The sequence below is a fragment of the Arctopsyche grandis genome, chromosome 10, assembly GCF_051622035.1.
Source record: "Arctopsyche grandis isolate Sample6627 chromosome 10, ASM5162203v2, whole genome shotgun sequence".
NCBI lineage: Eukaryota > Metazoa > Arthropoda > Insecta > Trichoptera > Hydropsychidae > Arctopsyche > Arctopsyche grandis.
Window position 1 is genome coordinate 14894376 of NC_135364.1, and position 25043 is coordinate 14919418.

Here is a 25043-nt window from a genome sequence, read left to right on the forward strand (position 1 = left end):
TGCATTACGATAACTCTAAGAATGTGTTCAAAACAAAAATATGACTTTTCAACTCAATTTAACCAGTTAAATGACGTTTTCACGAAAACCTAACCTCTCCATTTAGCCTGGTGCCAAGTTATAGTTGAACTGTATTTTCAGTTGTAATATATTTTGACCAGTTGGAATGTAATTCGCCATATGAATTAGCTTACGTGGGTTAGGTGGAATATATTTCAACTAGTCAAAATATTTTACAACGGAAAATACACTTCAACTATTACGATATTTGGTACCGTATTAGATGGAATATATTCCAACTAGTCAAAATGTCTTACCATTGGACGATACACTTATGGTAATTATAACATATACACTATATTTTTGACCACAAATGGAATTTAAATTATATACTTTTTTGGCTTTCATTTTAATTATGTTTGTTTGTACTAAGATTGTACATAGAATCACTCTTCAATATTATGACATTACATTTGAATTTTTCATCCTCGTCGGTTTTTTCTTGACTCTTTGAAATTTTAACTTTAATAGGTACTTAGTTTTATTATATAATATATTTAAACTTTTGTTTATTGTTTTCAGATCCATGTTCGGAACATAAGTGTGATGAAAAGCAAATATGTCAATTGGACCACAACAGGATTCCGTCATGTCGCTGTGGTGAAATATGCCCATTGAGTTTGGAACCCGTCTGTGCTTCTGATGGAAACACTTATGGCAACGAATGCGAATTACGGGAAGAAGCATGTCGAAGTCGAAGGCAAATGCGAATCATATACAGGGGAAAATGTAGCTCAGGTCAGTAATATTTACCTGTGAAATTTAATAACCGATGATTGAATTACGCGAAACTATAATATTATCTACAATATTGAATTATTAAACTCAACGGCTATAATTTCCAACCTCAGTAATATGATCAACGTATTCATTAACGATTAATTGAACTATCGAATAAAATTTAAACCCGTTTCCGACAATTTGGAACGGTAGTTTAACCATTTGTGTGGGAAAAACTAGCGGTGTATTGGGCTGTTTGATGATGTTTTGTCGTTGAATATTATCATGAGCCGCAAATCATTCAGTTGGCAAGCTCTGTGAAGTGCACGTGCACTTGTTCGAAAGTCAATTTTCCAATTTAATTCCGATAGCATTCAAACATACGGACGAGTGATTTTGAATGTGAGTGTGTTTGAAAGTCATTGAGTTCTATGCGTATGTAGGTAATTTAAAGCAAAATATAATTACATATTAATTAATTGATTTTGAATCTAATTGACTTTTAAAATGATAAGATTTTTTGTATTCTTTATTAGTATTGTTGAATAGTAACACACGTGAATTTAAGTTTTAATATGAACTCCGGCTCTTAATAAGGTTCTGACTCGTTCGCCCTCCCCTTTGTGAACGATGACAATCTTGCAGTAAATCTACAAAAGCCAGACAGCTTATTCTATTTTATATAACTCGTTCGCCCCAAATAAACCCCCTGCCAGCTACGTCTCTCGTATTTAGTCTAAATGGCAACATTTCACTCTATTGAAATGCACCTGCGAAAACGTTGTTGTTCGCGGAAAGGGTTTCGCTCGTTCCGCGGCGGAAGTGGCACAATAAATTTTCCCAAAGGAAATTTATATAATGTAAAACGCGTAAGTGACGCATCTGCACTCACACTCCCGTTGTGCGTTGCGGCTCTTTTCAGCGCAGAAATAATTTCCGCTTTTGTGCAAAAAAAAAAGCGATTCGGAAAATATCTCGTGTCGTGAAAATCTCGAAATAATTCGAATCGTTTCGATGCTTCACCTCTTTTGTCTTCGCAATTTAGAAACGAACTCTGTTTGAGCTTCTGTGAGCATAATAAATATTTAATAAGATTCCAGAAAAATCCGATGAAAGGAATTTCTTTTAAATGAAACGCTTTAATGATACAAAAAAAAACTGTCATTCATTGAACGGTTCCCTTTTTTTTAAACGATTTTAACAACGCTTTAATTTCTATCGAATTGAAATATTTTGAATGTTGAGACGGCAAAATTCAAATTACTTTCCTGATCGAAGGAAAATTTGTTCAAAATTTCAACGAAAGTCAACCAACTCTCAAATTCTCAAAATGAACGGTGTGTAAAAATTTCTCTTAAAAAGGGTCTTCTATCAGATTTAAGGATCGTAGAACTAACATTTTGTTTTTATCATTACATATTAAAATATGCGTAAATAGCTAAATTTTGGAGGATACAAAATATATGGACTAAATTAAAAGAAGATTGATTCATATTATTGGCCGAGAATTCAAAATATATGTATGATAAATAGTATGATAGACAAGCCAAAAATGTTGTACATATATAGTAGATTATGTATTTTAATCGACAACATATTAAATGGTCAGAATTTTAATTAACTTTTGGTGATTTTAAAGTCTTACCATTTGATGTACTTTATTATGACCAAGTTTAAGTTTAAAGTTTTAATTCTGATTATTCAATATAAATTCTGATCAATCAGTATAAATTCTGACCATCTAATATTTATTTTGGACGTATGTATATATTCTGACCGTTTGATATAAATTCTGATCAACGTTATATACATTCTAACCAATGTAATATAAATTTTGACCACAAACGTATTAAAATTCTGACTCTAAAAGTGCAAGCCATTTTAATCTGTATTCTAAGCATTCCAATTTTTTTAATATAATTTTTAAAATCCGAAAAATTACATATATAATTGAAAGTTGAATTTTATTTATGCTGTTTGACGAATTTGGAAGATATTTAATTAAAAATTGCTTCCGTCAATTTGCTTATTTTACAATGAGACATAAAATTTGTATATACGACATACCTATAAAATGCACACAACAATGTATCGGCTTACATTTTTCCCGAACCGGCTTCATTTTCAAATACCATAGCATGCAGATATTGCGGGCTTGCATCTCTTTACAATTCAGAGAAAAACTTCACTTGTTAGTGCACAGTATATCTGCACCAGACAGACGGACAGATACGTGACGCTTCGGTTGCTAATGATGATATCGATTTCTCTATACTGCACCGCTCACAAAACGAAATTTTCCATTTATTTTGATTTTTTATTTTGTTCAGTATGGAATCCTCGTTAGGAGAGAACTTTTTCTAACTATCCATCGCTAAAATATGCGAGATGCATTTCTACCAGACATGCCGATAATAAACATCTAACCAACTTCATATATAATTTTGTGCTTATTGTGCGCGATATTTCAATGCAGCTTTCAGATGCTGCGATGTGTGTTTAAAATAAACTTTCGCAAGATTCGCGCGAGTGCACGTGAAAGCTTTCGCGTATTTAGAGTCTTTTTCAGCCAACGAAAATTCCACCTATCTTCAAGCTCGAACGAATGTTCTGTATAATGTTATATGTGTATGTTTATACCTACACGTTGTCTGTGAATTTAATTTGAAAACATCACCTCAACGATGATGCATTTTTCTCGAGGGTTTTCTCGCAAATGCATATTCCACCAAAATACTCTTTTCATACATACATACATATATACACACACATATGAATTTTATAGTGTATATATTATATTTCCAAAGTTAAATTTATGAAGTTGACATGTTTTTAGTGCTTTTATGATAAAATTCGTCCATATTCTTACTATATTGTATACATTTTTTTATAATGTTTGTTCCCAATACGTATCGAGTATATTCTGAAAGTTAATATATCAGTGACAGCTGTACATACGTATTTACACCGATTTTTAAAATATATTTCACTATAACTTTTTTGCATTATAATATTAAGTCATAATAGAAAAAGCTCACAAATCTATTATGTTTAGGAATATAAATAAAGTGATGATTATGTACATTGTATGTGTATGTACCTACATACATACATGGTAAAGATTAGATATCATTTTCATCGAAACTAAATTTGGACACATTTATGGTAAGAGTTTACTTTAAAAAAATTAAATTCAGTAATTATATGCAAGTATAATATATGTATGTAGAGCAAAATTATATAAAAATCGATATTTTGCCTTATTATTTTTGAATGAAAACAAAATCACCATGTAGGTGATGTCAGTTTGCGTATAGGTTTAGTTGAAATTTAATAATGGCCTGTACATATTTAAATGGTCAGTTACTAATTCTGCTTTTCAGTCAGTAAATTAGATAGGTTATCAATAACACTGTCCGACACGAAAAATGGTTCAGAGACGAAATTTGACGAAAACACACATATCTCCGAATCTCGAGCCAATCAACATTATTTATTACCAGATTTGTGTTTACTGGGCAAAGATCTATAAAGAAAAGTCATATCTCGTCTCCGAACCATTTTTCGTGTCGAACAGTGTAACGTGTCGACTTCTAAGAAAATTCTAAAAAAATCATATTTCGACTATTATTGTGGATTAATTAATAACAAAAATTCTATTGATAACTGGAATAGGCCCCTCTTTAAACCTGCCACTGATATGTGAGTACTTTAAATGGTCCAACGCGGTTAGAATATTTTTAAATTAGAATTTTTTGCGAAAAATAAAATACCAAGTCTCGTAAGTGACAGATTATTACTGTCACTTAAGAAACTTCATACGGAATTTCATAAATTTTTAGCATTGACTGATTGTAAGTCACCAGGTCAAATAATTATTGTCATTAAAAAGCGTCATTCGAAAGATAATGTTGATTTTTAAAAGAAACAATTTTTCATGTGGGAACTACCGCTAATGTGCACTCTTACGAATAGAAGTATTTCTTCGTCAAAATAGTAATAATACATAGACTTCATTTTTATGTTCGCTATTACAAAAAGCTATCAGCGTTGGGTAAAAAAGCTCCGGAGGCCATTGTTAAAGTTGGTCCAAACGAGCGAAAGTTGTCCTCGCGTTTCTCGGATCACATAGCACAAGTGTGACCAACCGCCACGCAACTTTGATCAGAAAAGTTGGCCACGTCGTCATGTCCTGCACGTTTTGAAATTTGCTCAACATCACACCCCCTATCTCCATCCCCTTTTCCGTTTTTCGCGGCGGATTCGATTCCGGAACACATTGGGCACACGGTCGGAATACACAAAGCCGGACGGGAAACTTCAGTGGGTAGGTGAGAAAACCACCCACATCTCCCACTAAACGTATATATTGTAGGTGAAACCCTCTTAATTGTATCCCGCATTGCCGCGTGTTGTTGTATCCTACAGGATGGCAACGGTTTGTAGTCCTCTCGGTGTAAAAGTGGGTGGGAAGCGGTCATTAGGCGTCCCAATCGGCATGGGCTTCGCACATGGGGTTAAATTAGATTTGATGGTTGAAATGGAATTGTTGGACGTTGCGCAACAGTCGCTATAATAATCTAATTTTGCGGGGTGGAATGGAGAGGGCAGGGGTGGACGGGTTCGATCGCAAAATTCTTGTTTCTCATTTGTTTGTTGTGTAAACGCCGCTCCTAATGGCTCTTTTATTGGATCAATCGCACACCTTTTACAATGGGTTACAAAACGATTCATATGTATCTAACAGTATGTATTATATTAGGCTTTTGCGCGTTTGTAAGTTCTACATATTACATTGAAATGTAGATTATGCGTGTTGGAATATGCATATTTTAATTTTCAGCTATGTTGTACAATGTATAATTTTAATTCGTTTGGTTTAATTTACATTTTTTTTTTAAGAAAAGGAATAATTAATACAATTGTTTAAATACTATTACTTATTAATACTATGAACTAGTCTCGAAAAAGAGATATAAATATGAAAATTTTTGTCGAGATATATCGATTACTTGGTGTTAATTTTTACTTTTTTTTAATGTTCCTTTGATACGATAAAAGTTTTTCCCTAGGTTCATCGAGGAAAATCCAAAATTCGCGTTTTTCGCTCCTAATATATGTACATGTACGTATGTACATATAAACGTGCCAAACTAACATTTAAATCTACGAAATCCTAGAAAAAATTAAAATATATGCCATTAAAAAATGTATTATATTAAAAACCTTATATTAATATCTCGCAAAATTTCCGCTTTGATTGTTATCTTAAATATGAAATATTCTCGTAAAAATAGTTTCAATTTTTATCAGACCATTATTTTGTTTTAACTTTTTGTATGAAATTTTAAAAATTAAATTAAACGGAAAAATACAATAAGTTTAATGATACACAATATATAACACATATTCACACATCGCAGCTCACCGTTTAAAACATTCCTTACTATGCTAATAAAATCCGCTTGCCACTGTAATGGACGCTAAGCGTCCAGTTCAAAATGTATGTTTAATGTTAAAATAATGCAAAATCTTCGAAGGTAATTATTATAATTACCTATAAAAATCATTTCATCGTCTATTAAACGTCGAATAATATAAAATAAGTGTGAGAAATGAAAAAAAATTACGCCTGAAGCAGAGCCGTCATTCCAAGGCAAATATCACTCTCACACTGACCTTTGAGCACGGCGCGTACTAAATTCCTCCTCTTCTCTCGTATCTGTAAGACACGTGTAAAAGAGAAAAATAACCATTTCTGTTGATATTGATTCAATCAATAATCATCACAGTGCGGCAAGTGTTAAGCCATTGTTTTCCAATAGAATGGTCAAGCATTCAAATTCAGGCATCGAGTAATAATTCGATTTATATAATTTGCTGCCAAGATCTGGATGGTAATTAAATCCTGATCAACCGTCTCCTGTTAGAGTTGGTCGTTTCATCCTAATTAATTATTGTGACGAATCCAATAAAATTGGCAAGTCCCCCCCCCCCCCTCCCTCTATGTGCATTGTAGAATGTGTTTAGTATTTATGTACAAGCTTGTCCACAGGCGTTGTTTTATGGGTACTTGTTGTGGCACTATGGTGAAAATTAAATATAAAATAAAATACTCTTTAAATAAATTTCTTTACTTACCCTATACATGCCTGCATACATATATGCAAATTTAAATAAGCACGAATTACATTTACTCAAATTTATTGTTTATAATAGCTAGGGCTGTTTTATTTATCTATTTAATTACAAGTATAAAAGAATACTTAAATTTAAATTCGGCGAGCGATAAAATTCACGTTACGAAATCGCACGTGTTTTTAAGCGCCATTACCCACCGAAATGGACTAATTTGAACCAGATGTACCACAGAATGGACTGGACTTGGTCCACTGGATTATCCCCGATGAATTCACTTAGAGCAGCTGCGACTTCACATACATATTCGCCACCAAACTCACACTGCATATATAAAGATAAATTACGAATGTGCATCCGAAGGAAGTGTGCAACCGTCTGGCAATCGATATTTCTCAGCTTTTCCAAAACCGTTACGATTTAACGACACCTCCGCAACCTATGCGCTATATGTATACATATATGTATGTAGAGCCGTTAAAAAAACGGCACTTTCCCGGGACCGTATTGAAAAGCGATCAAGCGTTTCGCGAGGTCTTTGGTATATAAAAAAAACAGCCTTCGAGTGAGGGGTGGAAAAGAGCGTTTTTACCGCATTTTTCGACTTCGGGACGTTTACCATAAATTCGCCGGGGGCAGTTATCTATCAGGAATAGTCGGGGAAAACGAGCCGACCGCGAAAATTGAGACGCAGAAATGCGTCTCGGGACGAACATTTGCATGCGGCTCACGTTTCTCATGATACATACACGAGAGCGTTTACCAAAAATAAAAATATCGCCATGATTGATGCCCGGATATCACTCCAGCCATTAGAATACTTCCGGTCTGGGCTCAGAAGCTCGGTTTATTAATACAACGTTCCGTTTTGACGTGCGTCAACATATAAGACACACCACATGCATACGTACATATATCTTGAGTAAACATATTGACTGCATGAAAATCGATATAATAATATTAATTCTATAATTCAATACAAGTTCTAATATCCTCTATAATATATTACGTATTAGTATTATGGTGAACTTACCATAATACTTTTTCTCAAGCCGGGGCAGTTTTGAGAGCTCAATGCCGAAATTAACACCTTTTGGATTAAGTATTTGTGATTGAAAAGACTAAAAAACAATAAGGAACAAATACGTTGCAATAATTTGGCTGTCTATAACTTGTTCTTCTTCTTCTTTCTCGTTTGTTCAATAATGAGCGTCGTGGTTATTTATATCATCTGGAATCCAGTTGACGATTCGCCTCCACTATTCCTGGTCCTATTTCAAGTTTAAAGCAGGTTGCCGACTTTTCCATACCTTTATCAGTCTGATCATCATCATTTTCGCCATCCCTATTATTTTGCAGAATTCTGATTGGCATCCTGCTTCTTTTGAGATCATAGTCTTTCAAAGCATTGAACTTTATGAGAGACTCGAATATTTCAATGATTAGGATCTTTGTTTTAACTTATTTATTAAAAGTTAAAATATTTATGACTAGCTTGAACTTCCTTTAAAAATTATTTATTATATTTAATCGCGTTAAAAAAGTCACTAAAATTTAGTTTGCAGTGCAATAAAACTTTTATTGTTGATTCACCCATTTTACCTATTTCTTCAGATCATATGTTTTTCCTCGCAACTTGTACCAATACAGTATTGGATATATTTATGAAATTATTAATGCTATATCATTGGCTATGGAAATTAAAATCAAAAAACCCTATAATGGTTATTAAATGCAATAATCGCTAATAATATGATTAGTTTATCAATAGTAATTGCTTTAAATATAACATATTAACAGAGCCTTCACCTACATATATTTATGTATGTGTTCATTAATCAAATATTAAATAAATAATAATACTGTTGCGTAGGGATGGGTTCAGGGGTCCAAATGATATGCCAAAGTCACTTCACAGCATTTAGTCTACAACTCAGAAGGACCACACGGTTCATCCGCTCTTTCGAAAATGTCTAGAAGACCGTGTGTCCCTCCTTTTAAAGGCAGGTAGCCAAGTTTTCGGACTTGCCATAGTCCGAACAGGCCCGACATTCTCCATAAATGCTATTTCCCACAAACTTCACTTTACATGTGTACATTGGTCCGGAATTCTTACTTTACAATACTATTATATTATTACGATACGCATATGTTATTATAACCTTTTTGAATGAAATTAACTCAAAATTAAAAAAATAAGATCAATATATACCTACGGTGTTCGTGTTATCCCCTTGATTTAATTATAATATTTAAATTTATTTTTTCGAAAGACAATAATTTACTCTAGTGCGTGAATTTCAGTTCAAAGTGTGCCGGATAAACACTTTACATTTAACTTTGGTATCTAGTAGCTATAATCAATTTTCGCGTACCCACACAAATTGTTTGAACTTGGTTAAGTAATTAAAATTATCTGTAATATTATCATGTTTCCGGAGGATTATATCACATATGGTTCGTGCATGCGAAACTTTTGCGATTTTCAGTTGTATATAAAATGGACGCTTTCTACATATGTACATGGTTGTAGGGAATATATTATATTTTATAGAAAGTCCACGCAAAGGCTTTCTCTCATTTTGCATTCGACATTTAATTCCTACAATGTACCTTTGTATGTATGTATATTTATATTTTTATCTCGTTCATTTTTGCTCACTCAAAAACGCTCATCATTTAGGAGCAAGCATTCGTTTTCACTGAGAGAAATTACCTAACAAACTCAAATGCCGGATAATACAACTTTTCCGGTACATTTCAAACGTCCGGGCGGCTTATTCAAATATAAACGAATGCTCATCGAAATAAAAATGTTGCTTTTTAGCCCCTTCTACCATTTGGCCTTTTGCCTCTATCATCGTTCGCATTTCCCTGCGTCAGATTTTTTCAAAGCTCATCATTTCATTTTATTTTTACATCGTACTATCATATTCAAACTGGCTGACTTATTGATTTAAAAAAAATGTTTAACTTATTTTTTAATTAATTGAAAACATTTTCCCAGTTATGCATTTCTATTGCTTTGCTATAGAACTTTCTCACGTCACTCATCGAACCATCACCAAGCATTAAACCAATATAAAGATTAATAGTCTATTACCTTATTTGGAGACTAATTGATAGATTCCCCATATAGAGAGATTCTTTACTCTAAAGCTATAATTAAAGTGAAAGGTCTGTTCTGCATAATGAGAATCAAATCAAATAGTCGAGTCAAGCGCATCAGCAAAGCCACCGAAGTTAACAGTGTACCGTCGGGATACCATCAACAATCACGTCCACCGTTTGGCCCACATCAAAGCCGGGGGGAACTTAGGGGGTCCCATTTAATATCGTATGAATTTATACACGGACCTTCATTTCCATATGTTGCGCTCCGTTACAATGAGTGGCATGTTTATTGCAAAGCTACGTGCCTCCGCGTTGATAAATTACACGGCGTCAGGAGTGAGAGCACCATCATCGACCAACCCTCGATCCACCCCGATCCCTCTCTCTCCCTGGATCCCAACCCTCTCTAAATGTGGCCCTGAGCCACGTGAACCCTTTACCCTTGCTTGGATATTGGACGAATTCCAGATTCTGACTGATGCCTTCCGAGAGCGCTCGTCGATCCGCGTCAAGTGACTGGAACTCACTGATTTCATTATATGGAGTGATTCATGGTTTGGAGTATATGTATTATATGTATATTGAAAGGGTTGGTGTGAGAGGCTATTTTCGTGTTATATAAGTTTGAAAATCGACTATATGTATATATTCAAATATTTTCCCGTACAATTTGTGTATGTAAAGTATTTTTGTATATATATATATATATATATATATATATATATATATATATATATATATATATATATATATATATATATATATATATATATATGTACATACATACATATATGCAGTGGCGGCTCGTCCATATGCACTGCGGTACTGCAGCACCCCCAAGGAAATTAAGAAAAATTTAATATTATTATATACATAAATGTATGTTTGTATATTATATGAAAATATCAATACTATTAAAGCGTGTATTAAGCTCGCCCGCACACCGATACATCCAATAATGATCATACATCGCGGTACTAATATCAGAAAGTGAGGCATCGTTTATGATTTTGTGCAGTACGGTTTTCGATGGAATTGCTCGAGTGGGCGAAGGAGGGGCGCGGGGGCAGCTAGAAGGTTGGTCCGCACTGCACTCCCAACAGTGCTATACACATTTCTTGTTGCGTTCGTGTGCGCGCCTCGCGCTCGACACGCTCCTCACTTTTCGTCATTTCTTCTGCACCTTTTGTCTTTCTTTCTACACCTCTTACACTTTCTACCTTTCTACACGTCACTCAGTATTTAAGATGGTAAAAAAATCAAGAGAAGCTGAACCAATGTTTTCAAGAACTTAAATATTCTTCCGAAAATACTGATAAAACAATAACAGATTCTACCAATTTACTGAATACAATTGTTTATTTTAGTCAGAACTATTTCACAAGCTAATTCCGCATGTAGAAATTTTTTATAACCAAATGCAATCTAGTAATATCGATGCATTTTCAATTAAAGAAAACTTAAAAAGTTTTACTAATGTCATTATACAAATACGAGAAAAAATAGAAGCCAAAAATATGTGATGCATATATTATCGCATATATTATAAAAGCCAAAAATATGTGCGATGTTATTATTAAGGATATAAAAGAAAGATATACTTTTTCTAATCAATTAAACGCTGTGAAATTATTTAATATAGAAAATTTTCCTTTTAACTTTGAAAATTTTAAAAAGTACTGAAAGAAAATGCCAATGAAAGATCTACTATGTACTAACCGTTGAATCATATCCAATGCTAGATAAAGAAAAACTTCAAATTGAATTAGAAGTGTTTTACTCAAGGAAAGAAATGCATAGTATTAACGATTTATTAATATTTTTAAAACTTATTTTTGAAATCAATTTATGCAAAGTTCGTGTGGAAATAGCAAAACTTATTCAAATTTTGCTTACAACTTTAACTACCTCTGAGCCAGAACGGTGTTTTTCATCAATAAATAGAATAAAGACATACATATACGAGTATAAGAAACACAATGGTTCAGGAAAGATTGACGGCTTTGTCTATGCTGTCAATTGAAAAAAAATGATTATGGACAGTAAAAAATTTAACGAAAAGGTGATAGATCTTTTTTCAAGGAAAAAAGACAGAAGAATCAATTTTATAATGAAATAAAATACATATAATGTTTAATTTTGATAATATTGATCTTAATAGTAAAATATAATCCAAATAAACATTTTTTTTATTTTTAATCAACCGCAGCACCCCCAGATATCTTATCCACGAGCCGCCACTGCATATATGTACATATATATGTACAAATTTGATATATTTGAAATATTGAAAAATTAAACATATGTTTATATACCTCAAGATTATAAATTAATTCATTGCTAAGTGCGTGTTTGTTTATTCATTTTTATACTGAAAGATAAATTTACATACATGCAAACTACGAATATGTTAATGATCGTATACACGGTTTTTTTTTTTTTTTTTGAAGAAGAAAATGTTTCAATTTAATTTTTCTACTTTCTGATTTTTTGTTTGAATTTTATACTTGACTTCAAATTCCCATATGTACGTATATGTAAATTTCAAGTATCTTAATAAGCTTAAAATATATTTTTAGCGAATGTTTTTTATCTGACATTCGTTTTCATATATTATCTCCCCAAGGGCCTTTTAATTTAAAAATATTTACCATCTGTATTTTGACTTTGTCTCATATTTTCATTATTTTTTCGATATATTTTAATACAAAAACGAAATATGATTATAATATTATATTATAATTAACAGCACGTACATCTACAATAATATCATTATTAATAACTGATTGTAGACCTTCTTTACATACATATGTACCTATGAATGTATTATACATTTTTCCACGTCCTATAAAATGCTTAATAAGGCTTTATCTTAAAAGCAACTGTGCGCCATTACATTTATACAGCGGGCAAGTCTTTTTGGCTTATTTTTTATTACATGTCGTATAATGTGTTATGGAGCATATTTATTAAAAAAGGTTAATGTTCAAGCACTGAATTTTCTTTTTTCATCGCCAGCCCTCCAACAAATCCAATTTGCATCACTTGGATTTTCACCCACTTATAAATAGCATTTCTTCACTGCTTACGCATGATTCCACACCACGTGTTCTCTAGAAAATAAACCACACAAAAACAGAAGTTTTACGTCACAAAACAGTTCTATAGAATGTGTGTGAATGAGTGTTGAGAAACGGCCGTCTATACTACATGAAAGAGTTGCCAAATCCCATTGAGAGGAGACTTTGACGGTACTATTTTTTACCATTTCTGACTACTATCCTCTTTGTAGTGTGCTGACGGGAGACGAGGGGGTTTGAAACGGGGTTAAATGGGTTAGCTGGCGCTTTACACTCGCGCCTAACTGACTGACCCCCGAGTTTCCCCTAGGAGAGTTTACCGCGGACAGATTTAGGCCGTAGCTCGAAGGGAGTGTAGGGTTGTTAGGTGAGGGTAGGGGTGGGTGTTTGTTGGTTTCTCATTACGGGGGTTGTTTATTTAATATGGCTTAAATGTTGCCCGCGCGCGGATCTTCCCTTAATGGAGTTTTTATGTACCGCCGGTTAATAAAGTTGGCCGTGATTATAATTCACGGCGCTTTGTGCACCGGCTAGCCTCGAGCTGGATAAAAGTCGATCTGGTAATGTTTTCTTCTAGTTTTTCCGCTCGGTTTTTTTCCCTTCGAAGAGAGGTGGTAGAAAGAGCCGAGCCGTTCCCAAGTGAGCAGATGGACGCGCGATAAAAAAAGGTAAACTTTCTCGCATAATCTAACGGAAAACAATTTGTACTCCGGGAGCCGGTAAGGCAAGATGCCCCATATTTTCACTATAATGTATACTGCTAACGTTTCCCGATAACGCTTTTTTGCGATCTTTTCGCCAACATCAAAACGGCTCAATTTTTTTTATAAACAACCCCAAAACCCTAACGATTCGACCACCTATCTCATCGTATACGATATATGTATCTATCAAGGCAAAAAAAAAGATACAAATGCTTGTAGCAACCCTTGGATCGATCAATGTATATACACATAAAAATACTATATCTACTCCACTGGTTATTTTATTTTAATTTCAATGTAATAACTATCCTATTATAATCAATCAATCATAATTTTAAATATTATTCAACATACACGACTATTAAAAACTATTAAATTAAAATTTCAAGCTATTGATTTACAATGAATTTGTGTGTATGTATGAACCAAAATATTATGCATCTAGTTTTATTGATCATATGTACTTTAATAAAATAAATGTATGAAATTGGCCGAATTGACGCCGTTTACAAATGTGAAATGCCACTATGCCTGAAGAAAAAAGATCTTTAATCAATGTGTCTCGCCTGTGATGACGTATGGATGTGAAACTTGGGCATTGAAGCACAGGATTCTGCACAAGTCCAATGCATTCAAAGAAATGAATTCTCGACATAATTAGGAGGGATAGAAATTGGAATACATGGATAAATAATAGGGCAAGGGTAGTTAATGTAATGGAGAGACTGGGTGGGTCATGTATGTATGTATGTAGCTAGAAGATCGGATGATAGATGGATGAAAGAAGGGCTTAAATAGTACCCGAGATAATGCAAAGTGTGAAAAGAAGGCTGCAAAGAAGATGGGTAGAGGAAATTAAAAAATGTTTGATTTTAATAGATTTTGCGCAAAACAGAGACGAATGGAAACGTGTTGGAAAGGAAATCTATCAGTAGGTGGTGGATGGCTAGAAGTGATGATAACTCAAATATTGACATAATTTATGTAAATATTATTATGTAAAATATACATTCAAAGAAGTGTGGAACGAGGAGAAATGGAAAATGGAATAAATGGGTGAAAAGTATGACAAGGGTAGTGGAAATATTGGAGAGAGTAAAGATATTGAAATGGCAATGTGCGGGTTACGAAGCTAGAAAAACGGGCGATAAATAGACGAAGAAAGAGTACCTGAGAGAATGAAAGAGTTAATTATTTTAATGAAAGTCCGCAAGGAAGATGTGTAGATGAAATTATAAAAATGTGTAGATTTAAATAAATGACAGCAGAGACGAATGGACATGTGGTGGAAGTCTTCATCCAGCAGTAGATGGCGCATGGTTGTAAATAAATATTGATATTATTTACATTTAAAAATTCACATTATTATATGTACATACATACATACAATATAATACGTAATGAAAGTTAAGTAATCTTGTAATAATAACTGTATAATACTCGTTATGAATTTTATGTGAAAACTCAAATAACTTAACCAGTGCCGTTGTTTTTAATTTTCGCAACTGTTTATTTACCTTCAGTTTGGTTTAAAAACACGCATATGATTTTTTTCGCGTGCCTAATCAGCGTCGTAAAAAAACGCTTAATTATCGTAAACCACACACATTGTAATATAATACAAAATATACATATACACGCTTGCATTAAAGCGACGTTTCGGTACATGCGTGCGGGTCATTTTAATTCGGAATTACAATTAGGCCGAAGTTGTTACTTTCTAGAATAATATTACTAAACCCAGCGGCCGCTATGTAACCAATTCGGTCACTTAACATGAAAACTAAACTAAGGGGCTTTGCTCCCTTTCCCCTTGCTCGTAATTGGGTCAGGGCACGAAGACCCGAAATTCCAACGGGATAACTTCAACCTTGTATAATGTGCTTCGATCGCTGTTGTTCAACACTGATCTTCGCTTACTATGTAAAATATACAAAAAAAAAACAGTCAATATGTATATTATATAGCAAATTTTCATAAGAATCATCTGTAAGGTTAATTTGTAATGCTTATTCAAAGCGTTATTCACCTTATTTATTAATACGTGTTAATAAACATTAGCTTTATCAATGTCATAAAATAATCGTAAGCTTTAAAACAAAAGTTCTGTTGTGTGTTGAAGAAAATCAAATGAAGTTTATGCACGTATGTATGTATTTACATATGTACATATTTACAGTAAATACCTAAACGAAAAGTATTATAAATTTGTATGAATAAATATGATTTAATTAGTATTGTGCCCGTTGATATTTCTTCAGGTTATTTTGGAAATGAATTGATACATGAACCACACCCAAGGCTAGCATGCATTGCCCTTGCAGTTTATTCACCCATACATATGTATCTTCATTATATAATAATCTTCCCATTATTTAGTTTAATTTATTTCTGCCCTCTCGCATCACCCCTTCACTGTCCAGCCATCTGCATACAAATGAGTATGTGTGTGTGTGTCTTCGTTAATGGTTTTGAGCCCAATATATCTCAAGTCTCGTTTTCCCAACTTTATCAGTGTATTTCGTCGTCGAGTTGGTATATATGTATTATATACAAACAAAGTTAACAAAGTGAAATAGATATTTTACAAGATAAACATTTACATTTACATTGATTTTTAAATGATTTTTTATATTTTAAAGGAGCGTCAATAGCTTAAAAATCTACGAATTATCACAATATGTGTCGTATATTAAAGATATTACATACATATTATATATATAAAAAAGAACATTTTTGTATACAATACATATATAAAACAAACTCCCGTTTGAGCAGACGAAAAGTTGAGAAAACAAGTCTCGAGATATTGCAAGTTGGTACAATGGAGCGCACCACAAAAAATATACATACATACATCTATCTCACATACATGTGTGTACATACATCTCTTATGTTTTTATATCATCTTACATCAATTCAAATGGAAAAAGAGGCTAAATTTGTAAGCTTCTTAGAAAAAAATAATGTGCGTCTCTGATAAATTTAAGTCGATTCAACGCTTTTGAGATTTGATTGTTGCTTGTTAGAAAATATAATATGTATACATATATGTACAATATATGTATGTAATACCCTCCCATATTTTTCTCACAAATTCGACGCATATCGAAATTGTTAATATTTAAATAAATTCTAAGCTATGTATACAATAAATATGTATGTTGAATGTATTTCTCGTAAAATATTAATCGTATATCGAATTTGTTGATTGTATCAGTTTCTCCATAGATGACGCTGATGTACATATGTATTATATAATAAATATATTATTTAATACAAACGTTTTCAATTAAAAATTTCAAGCGCCTGAAAAGTACTGAAACTTTTTGACCAATTATAAATGGCATTAAAAATTAAACCATATAGGAACAGTACATTATTAATATATATAATGTATCAAATAGTCAAAAGTTCAAACGGGAAAAAAATTACGCAAATTATCCTACTAAATTATGCGCCCAATTACACAACTTTATATCGTACTGCACAAAATCCAACTCGAACTTACATACAATTACCACGTTTCATAATAAATTAAATAATTACGGTATAGTTGACTTTAGTTCAATTTTAGCGCAATTAAATATGACGTAGGGGTGTCGACCGACCGTCAATTATTCAACAAATTTTCAACAATGACATTTAAAGTATGTTTTTATGGTTTCAGGTGTTAACCCATGCTCGAGCGTGTCGTGCCGCACAGGGGAGCAATGCTGGATTGGGAGCGGGGGTGTGGCGCAGTGCGGGTGCGGGGGTGAGTGCGAACCCCTGCTGCGTCCTGTTTGCGCCCCCGGGGGGCACAGCCACTACAGCCTCTGTCATCTGAGGAGAGCTGCTTGTAAGGAGGGCAGAGCCCCACAATTGGCGCATCATGGGGCTTGCGGTGAGTGCATCGACTTTTCCTGACTTTTCATAGAAATTGTGCTAGAGTGCTACAATACAAGATGTACGATTTGTTTTTTAGATAGAATTATAATAAAATATATAACACATTATCTGAATACATATTTCAGTTCTTCTTACAGACCACAACCATTTCTTCGAATTATTTTGAAAATGTGAATTGACATAGACATTTTTATATGCATAAGAGCATGAATTGATATATATATATATATATATATATATATATATATATATATATATATATATATATATATATATATATATATATATATATATATATATATATATATATATATATTATAATTTGTGAAATTATATGTAACTCGATACGCAACAAAGCGATTATTTTACTACTTTTATGGCATGTAGCATCATCTTGTTGGACATAGAGGTTCGTTTACATCTAAATTCTCTATATCAGGCTGCAAAAAGATGGTTAAAATTTATCTAAACTGCGTTTAATAATCATTTACAGGACTTTCATACTACTTAAGCATAACTTGCTTGATGATTAAGTAATTTAATCATCATCCGCTCACCATCTACTGTCGGATAAAGGCCTCTCCAACACGCTTCCATTTGTCTTCATTACTATTATTACAAAGTATAAGTTGTGCTCTATTTAATAGAATAAGTATTATTGTTATGCAAAAGATAATCTTAAATTTATAGCAATTTTTAGTGTTGCGGCAAATGATATATGTACTTTCACGAAGTGATTCTACGTCAAAAATACACAAATTGCCTTCCAATATGATTTCAGAACAGAATTTCGAACTCTGTTAAATGAAGAGAGGTTCATGTCTTTTTATATTATTAATATCATAAATAGAACAGAAAAACATTTACAATATAAGATATACGATTCAAAAAGTCTAATATCTGAATATTTTACAGGCTTATTTATGAACCCAAAATAATAAAGTGACTGGGAAAAATACTGTTTCCAAAAATATTTTCTTTGTAAAAGGTAAAAATATTCATTGATAAATTTACCCATTTGTATGAAAGTCGGGATAAAAAGATCTTTTATATAGGTATATCTCGAAATCTGAATAGGGTTTGGGTTTGTGGGAGCTTTTGTTGATTTCTTTAAAAACATACAATATGTGTATTTGCATATATTATTCGCCTATAAAATAGACAAATTATTTCGATAACTCAAAAAACAAATTATTTCGAGAGAGAGAGAGAGAGAGTAGGAACTGAAAGGCGATAAATTTAAATAGTAAACATTTGCGAATTTGCAACTACATCTCGCGCCCCGCTAATTTGACCCCAAACTATAAGTTTTTGAAAGTGCTTCGAGCACAACACGTTCCGTTATCGGAAACTGTTAGGTTTTGGCATTGTAACGTCCTCGCGTGGCCGTACAGTTTGTAATTTATACGTGAACTTGGAAATATTGGTAACCGATAAAATCGGCTTTTCTTCGCGTCGGCGAAATATCTACATCCCACATAAGTATGTAATATATAGGTTTTCGTGCGTGGAAAATCTCGCGCGCCTCTCGCGAGTTTTCCGAACCGACCTACATACATACTCTGTCTCTCTCTCTCTCACTCTTCCCGGTGTCAAAACATCCTAATCCTCGACCCTTTAGATAACAGAGACGTTCTCTTCCCGCGTATTTAGACATCGAGAAGGGTCTTTTGGCCACCCCGCGTATCGGAGCCATTAATCCGAACGTTGTGTGGAGGCTAATCGGTTAATGCTGTTATTCGGTCCATGTAAGTATCAAACTTTCACTTCCCGTTAGAAAATATTCGGTACCACGGCGGTGATATGGGCGATTATAAAATCGCAATAGCTTTTTTATCAAATGCACTGTGTGTGCTGTAGATACATCATTTAATAATTTTTAATGTGCAATTGTATTTGTTGGTAATCGTATATCTGATAAAGCTCTCGTTTTCGGTAGACAAATCCTCTAATCTGTTTAAGCACGTTGAAGATTTCCCGTAAGTCCGTTCACTTCGATTTCCTTTTTTAGTGTTAGAATTGTTCTATTTTATCTAAAGATTGTGATGGCGTTTGAAAAAGCTTAAGGTTTTTTAGATTAAGTGCAAAGTTAGTTTCACTTCTTATTATCTCTGTGCAGATGAAATCTTTTAAAGCGAATGTATGTAATATATTTTGAAATTTACTTTTATCTACGTACTTAGGCGATAAATTAAGTCGTCAGTAAGTATTTTTTGATAAACAGACAATAGTCAAGCAGTCAGTGACCGATAATATGACACTGACTAAATCATCAAATCAAACAATAAGATAGTCATCAAATATTTAAATACAGGTCCATGTATTAACTATACTTTAAACCATTAAATAGTTCTCAATTATGGACTAAGTTTTAAAATATATCTAAATTAAAAAAAATTAAAAATTAAATTAAAATTCGATGTCGACATTTTCACTGATTTTTATTAATATTCGAGTATTCCTATCATCAAAAATACTCCAACCACATATACTACATTTCTATTCAGAATAGTCTACCTAATGGATTAGTAACTTCTGGTAATGCATACTTTTTTTTTTAAATAAACTTGACGATTTTCTAAAAATGAATTGATTTTTGTACTTCTACTTTTTCGATTACTTTTTTTTATTATGGTTTCTATTTTCTTTAAGTATTTTAATTTCATTTCTTTGTATTTTAATTTTCTACATGATTTATTTATTGCTTTGTCATTTGCTAAATTGATTGACAAGCCCCTTGGGTTCATTGGCTATGCCGCCTCTCTCAAGTATTTTAAGATAATTAAAATAAATTAATATTATGTAATATTTATATTTCTTTATTATTTCCCTAGACACAATACATATAATAAATATAAATATGTTCAATGCAGTGTACACTTTAATACACAATGATGTATTAAAATGTTCCTGAAAGAGGGATTTTTTTACCTTATGTATGTTTAATTAAGGAATAACCAATATTTACCATGGTAGATTAAATAAATTATTTCCATTGATAAAATATTATTTTTACAATCCCACAGATGTTATTATGAAAAGCTATGAAAACATAAGTGGAAGCGTGTTTCGAAAATTTTTAAAAACCGGTAGTTCTTGTAATCGATTACACGCTCGTTTAATTATGACTTATTTTATGTACACATACGCAAATTGAGTTCCTTTTGGACCGTAAACTCGCGTTAATATATAATCATCGTTTTCTCCGACACACATGCGAATAGCGCAACCTGCAAATTAATGTTTAATTTAAATTCACCGCCCGCTTTAATGCTCGAAACTAATTAGCCCACACACTCCCATTCACGCAAACACATATACCATAAACGTATAACCGGGGAAATGACCGAAGACGAAATGGAATCGTCTTACACACGTACACTAGTACACTTTACGACTTTTCACTTTGTTTGGTGGAAATCTCAACACCTAAAACGACAAAAAAATATGTAGAAAAACTGCTAGCCATCTCTTGGGTTTACATCGCGTGGCGTGACTGGGGTCAGTAAAACTTGCTGTTTAGAACCGCAAAACGAAAACGAATCAAAACTCATTGTCTGTGACTTGACCTTTACTATATTTCTCAACCTTGTGTTCTGCGACCCCGAGTATCAGAAATTCTTGATCGGTTGAGACCCTTCGTACTTTGGCGACATCGTGACATTCATAATAATGGATTCACTCGTAGAGCTTCAATTTTTTTCATGGATCTCTTGGGTCTGAAGTGATTTTTTTTTAAAAGCGTAAGCATTTTCAAAACTCACAATATTTTGACGTAGACGTAGTGGGTGCATTATTATACTTTTGAGATTACCTTTAATATATGTATGTAGTACTACCAAAAATGACGCTTTGTAATAATAATAATCAGTTGATAAGGTGATTTATAGAATAAGACACATAGAACGGTTCCAGTACGCCAAATTTGTACCGCAGTGTTCGTCATCACCTCAAGTGCTTTTTGTTTTAATCCTTGCATTGACATATGTATAGCCTAATAACATCTCGCAACCCATTGACCAATAATGGCTATGCGGAGAGTACTCGATGAGTTTAAACGCCTTTACTATCTATTACTGCTGCATCTTTTGATCCGATCTTGGAAATCTCTCTAGACGTCTACGCTACAGTATTGTTAATATTGTAACGTGGGAACATGGGAGAGGGTATCCACTGTCTAAGTGCATTCGTGGGTGAACAATAGAGACCCTATATTAGGCTAACGGGACTCTGTAAGTGTCCGAACAAAGGATTCGCTGGGGTTCTCACAGAACGGGGTGAGTGTGGGTAGACCTACGTACCTAGACCGGGGATGCTATGCTGAGTAACTTGTCCTTTATAAGGATGTATACACGGTAGATCAATTATTCTAGAGTGAGCGGTGGTCTCGTGTGGACCTCTGGAATCGTTGAGTAAATGCTGTGAAGCGACTTTGGCCTTTGATTTGGATCCTGAACCCACCCCTACTTGGTTGCGCGACCAGATCAAATTTTTCCAGTTGTATGGAGCATGCCACATCGGGCAGCTCACTGGTTACTCGAAACATAAAGTCACCCAAACAGCAAGATCAGTTTCCATCGTTCGGTTTGGCCACGGTGATTTTATTGCTTGGGTGACCAGCATGATCAAATGTGCAAAAAATACACTATCCTAGTCGGTCAAAATGCACGTGTAAATGTGAAATATCGGACAAATTCCAGCTCGTATCCATTACTGATTCTTCCTGTCAACGTGGTATTCAAACATCATATACAGATAGGGAAAAATGCAGCAAAAGCTCTTTAGTGTCCAACGATGTCCGAGTTTGTATGCATTAGTAAAACTATGCATAAACTCAACCACTGTCTGTTTTTTTCTTTGGTATTTTAAATTTTGCAAAAAATAATGAGTTAAGCCATACTTATATGTCAATTATTTTTTTTTTTCAGGTACTATGAATCCTTGTTCGAATCACACTTGTGGTCCATACGGCGAGTGCGTGTCCATAGAAGGTGTGGCAAAATGCTCCTGTCCTCGCTGTGGTACTCATCTTCAGCCCGTGTGTGGTAGCGATGGAAGAACATACACGAACGAGTGCAAAATGAGAGAGAAATCTTGCGAGCTTACTTCTACAGATCCAGACCGAGAGCCACTAACCGTGCTCTACAATGGTTCTTGCGGTAATTGTAACTTTTCATTCGAGAGCTCTTCGCGTTGTTAAATTTTCACTTAAACCGCGCGAGAAGCTCAATAGAATTCGTGAAAATTAATGAATACATACAAACTGAAGACAAGTTTATAAAATACTAGTTAAACATGTCGAATCTAATAGTAAATATTTATTTGTTTTGTTTATTAAATTTATTTGAATCGAAAAAAAAAATAACGAATCGTCGTCATAGAAACTTTGTTTTTTTTTTTCGATGTTCCCAACCAAAAATACTTACAAACAAACAAACATACAAAGTCTCTTTCGAAATTATATATTAAGAAGATAGTATATATGTGGTATGTACATACATAAGTACATACATATATTGTGTAAAATTAAGATTTAATTGTACTCGCGATTTTTACTATTTATTATTTTTATTATTTTTTCTTTGCACAATTTTATGGAAGTCTCTTTTGATCGCTTTGAAACCTTGCCATTTTGCGAGGTTTGGCCCCCGATAAAGATTTCAACTGTTTCCGCTTAGTCAAATATAATAATATAAATATAATAATAGTGAAAATCTAATATATAATTTCGAAATAGACTTTCTAAGTATGTCATGTTGGTTGGTAACATCGAAAACAAATCAATGTTTCTATGACGAGTATTCGATACGGTTTCGATTCCATTTTTTTTTTTCAATTCAAAACTAATATAAAACCTTGTTTTTAAATCACACACTAAAATTCTGACAAGAACAGATGCAAAAATCATTACCTGTTTGAAAATTGAAATTTGATTCTAATTTATACATGAATTTAAACTTTTAAAGTAAATGAGAGTCATTATATACGGGCTTAAGACTTTAGCTTTTCGTCATATGGACGAAGCTGATTTTTTCAGGTCATGCATACATATATCCAGGGAAACTTTTACGAGCCTTCAAAAGTTTTCAGCTGTAAAAATAAGGGTGAATACACTCGAAGCACATACTGTACTCTGAGCGAAATTGAAGAAGATAAAACGTAGATAAGACGAAGCTTTAAGAAGCGCACCCGAAATCTCTCCAATTTCTTAAGTGGAAATCTCGCACAAATCGCCGTTCGATTATGGCGAAATTGGCACAGTCGCGGATCGGTTTCGTTCACATTCTAAAAATGGCCAAAACGTTACATTTCGGCCGTTCATACCTGTGTGGAAAACTCGCTCTTTCAGGAGGAAAAATTCGGCAACAAACAATGAATGTGCCACAAAACAATAAACAACGATCGTTCTCCGTTTTATATTTCGTCTGTGTGTGTGTGTGTTTTTTTTTATTATTTTTTTATTTACGGTGAATCGAACACGCGACATTTCATACGAAATTCCATTTTAGTGCCGCATATATTTATGCACGTATATGGGGTTAGATGTCGCTTAATTTTCGGTCGGTTGTAAAATAAAATAGCCGGTAATAAGGGTGTCGACGTTCGACATGTTCGTATTACGGTTACTTCGTGGTACATTTCACGTGTTCTATGTCGTACTACCCTACTAGGCTGAACTTTTTTTTAATATTCGTGTATTCCAGACTCATTTCGCGTTTTGTATGTATGTAAATGTGTTTTCGTTGTGTTATATATTATATGTATATGGTTTTTTTTCTACAGAAACGTGCGAAGAAAAGAAATGCGAGTTTTACGGTGTTTGCGAAATGGATAGCGTTGCAAAAACGAAGTGTGTTTGTCCTGGAAATTGCTCAGACGCCGATGCTGTAAGTAATATTCTTACTACTATTGCTGTTTTCCATTTTTTTTCTGTTACGTTTGTATCATATTTCATTTTAAATTTAATGCGTTTATTTTGTAAGACAATTATTTTTGACTTCGTTTAATATATTGTACATATGTACATACATACATACATATATGAGCTTTGAAGCTTACAAATAACATTTCCAAGTGTATCACTATTGTACCGTATGACAAGCTTTTAATATTATTGAAAATATTATAAAGCTATTTATTTTGCATATTCTGGAATTAAAAATCTAAAAAACGCACAAAGGTTCTTTTATACAGCTCATGCCTGCAACTGCACGTAAACAGCAGTACAAAAAATATAATATACATACATATATAATATCGCTATTCTGTGAATCTGTGATAACGCTCGCCGAACTATAATAGTCGTTTCAACATACGTATGTACGTCACAGCTTAA

General features: G+C 33.3%; 1 protein-coding gene across 1 annotated transcript in view; it reads left to right on the plus strand.

The window, feature by feature from the left end:
- Positions 1–25043, plus strand: part of LOC143917624 (agrin-like) — a 427846-nt gene that overhangs the window by 378101 nt on the left and 24702 nt on the right. The window contains exons 5-8 of the mRNA XM_077439203.1: positions 583–798; positions 17487–17702; positions 22636–22866; positions 24491–24594. Of these exons, the coding sequence (XP_077295329.1) occupies positions 583–798; positions 17487–17702; positions 22636–22866; positions 24491–24594 (767 nt within the window). The remainder of the gene's footprint in view (positions 1–582; positions 799–17486; positions 17703–22635; positions 22867–24490; positions 24595–25043) is intronic.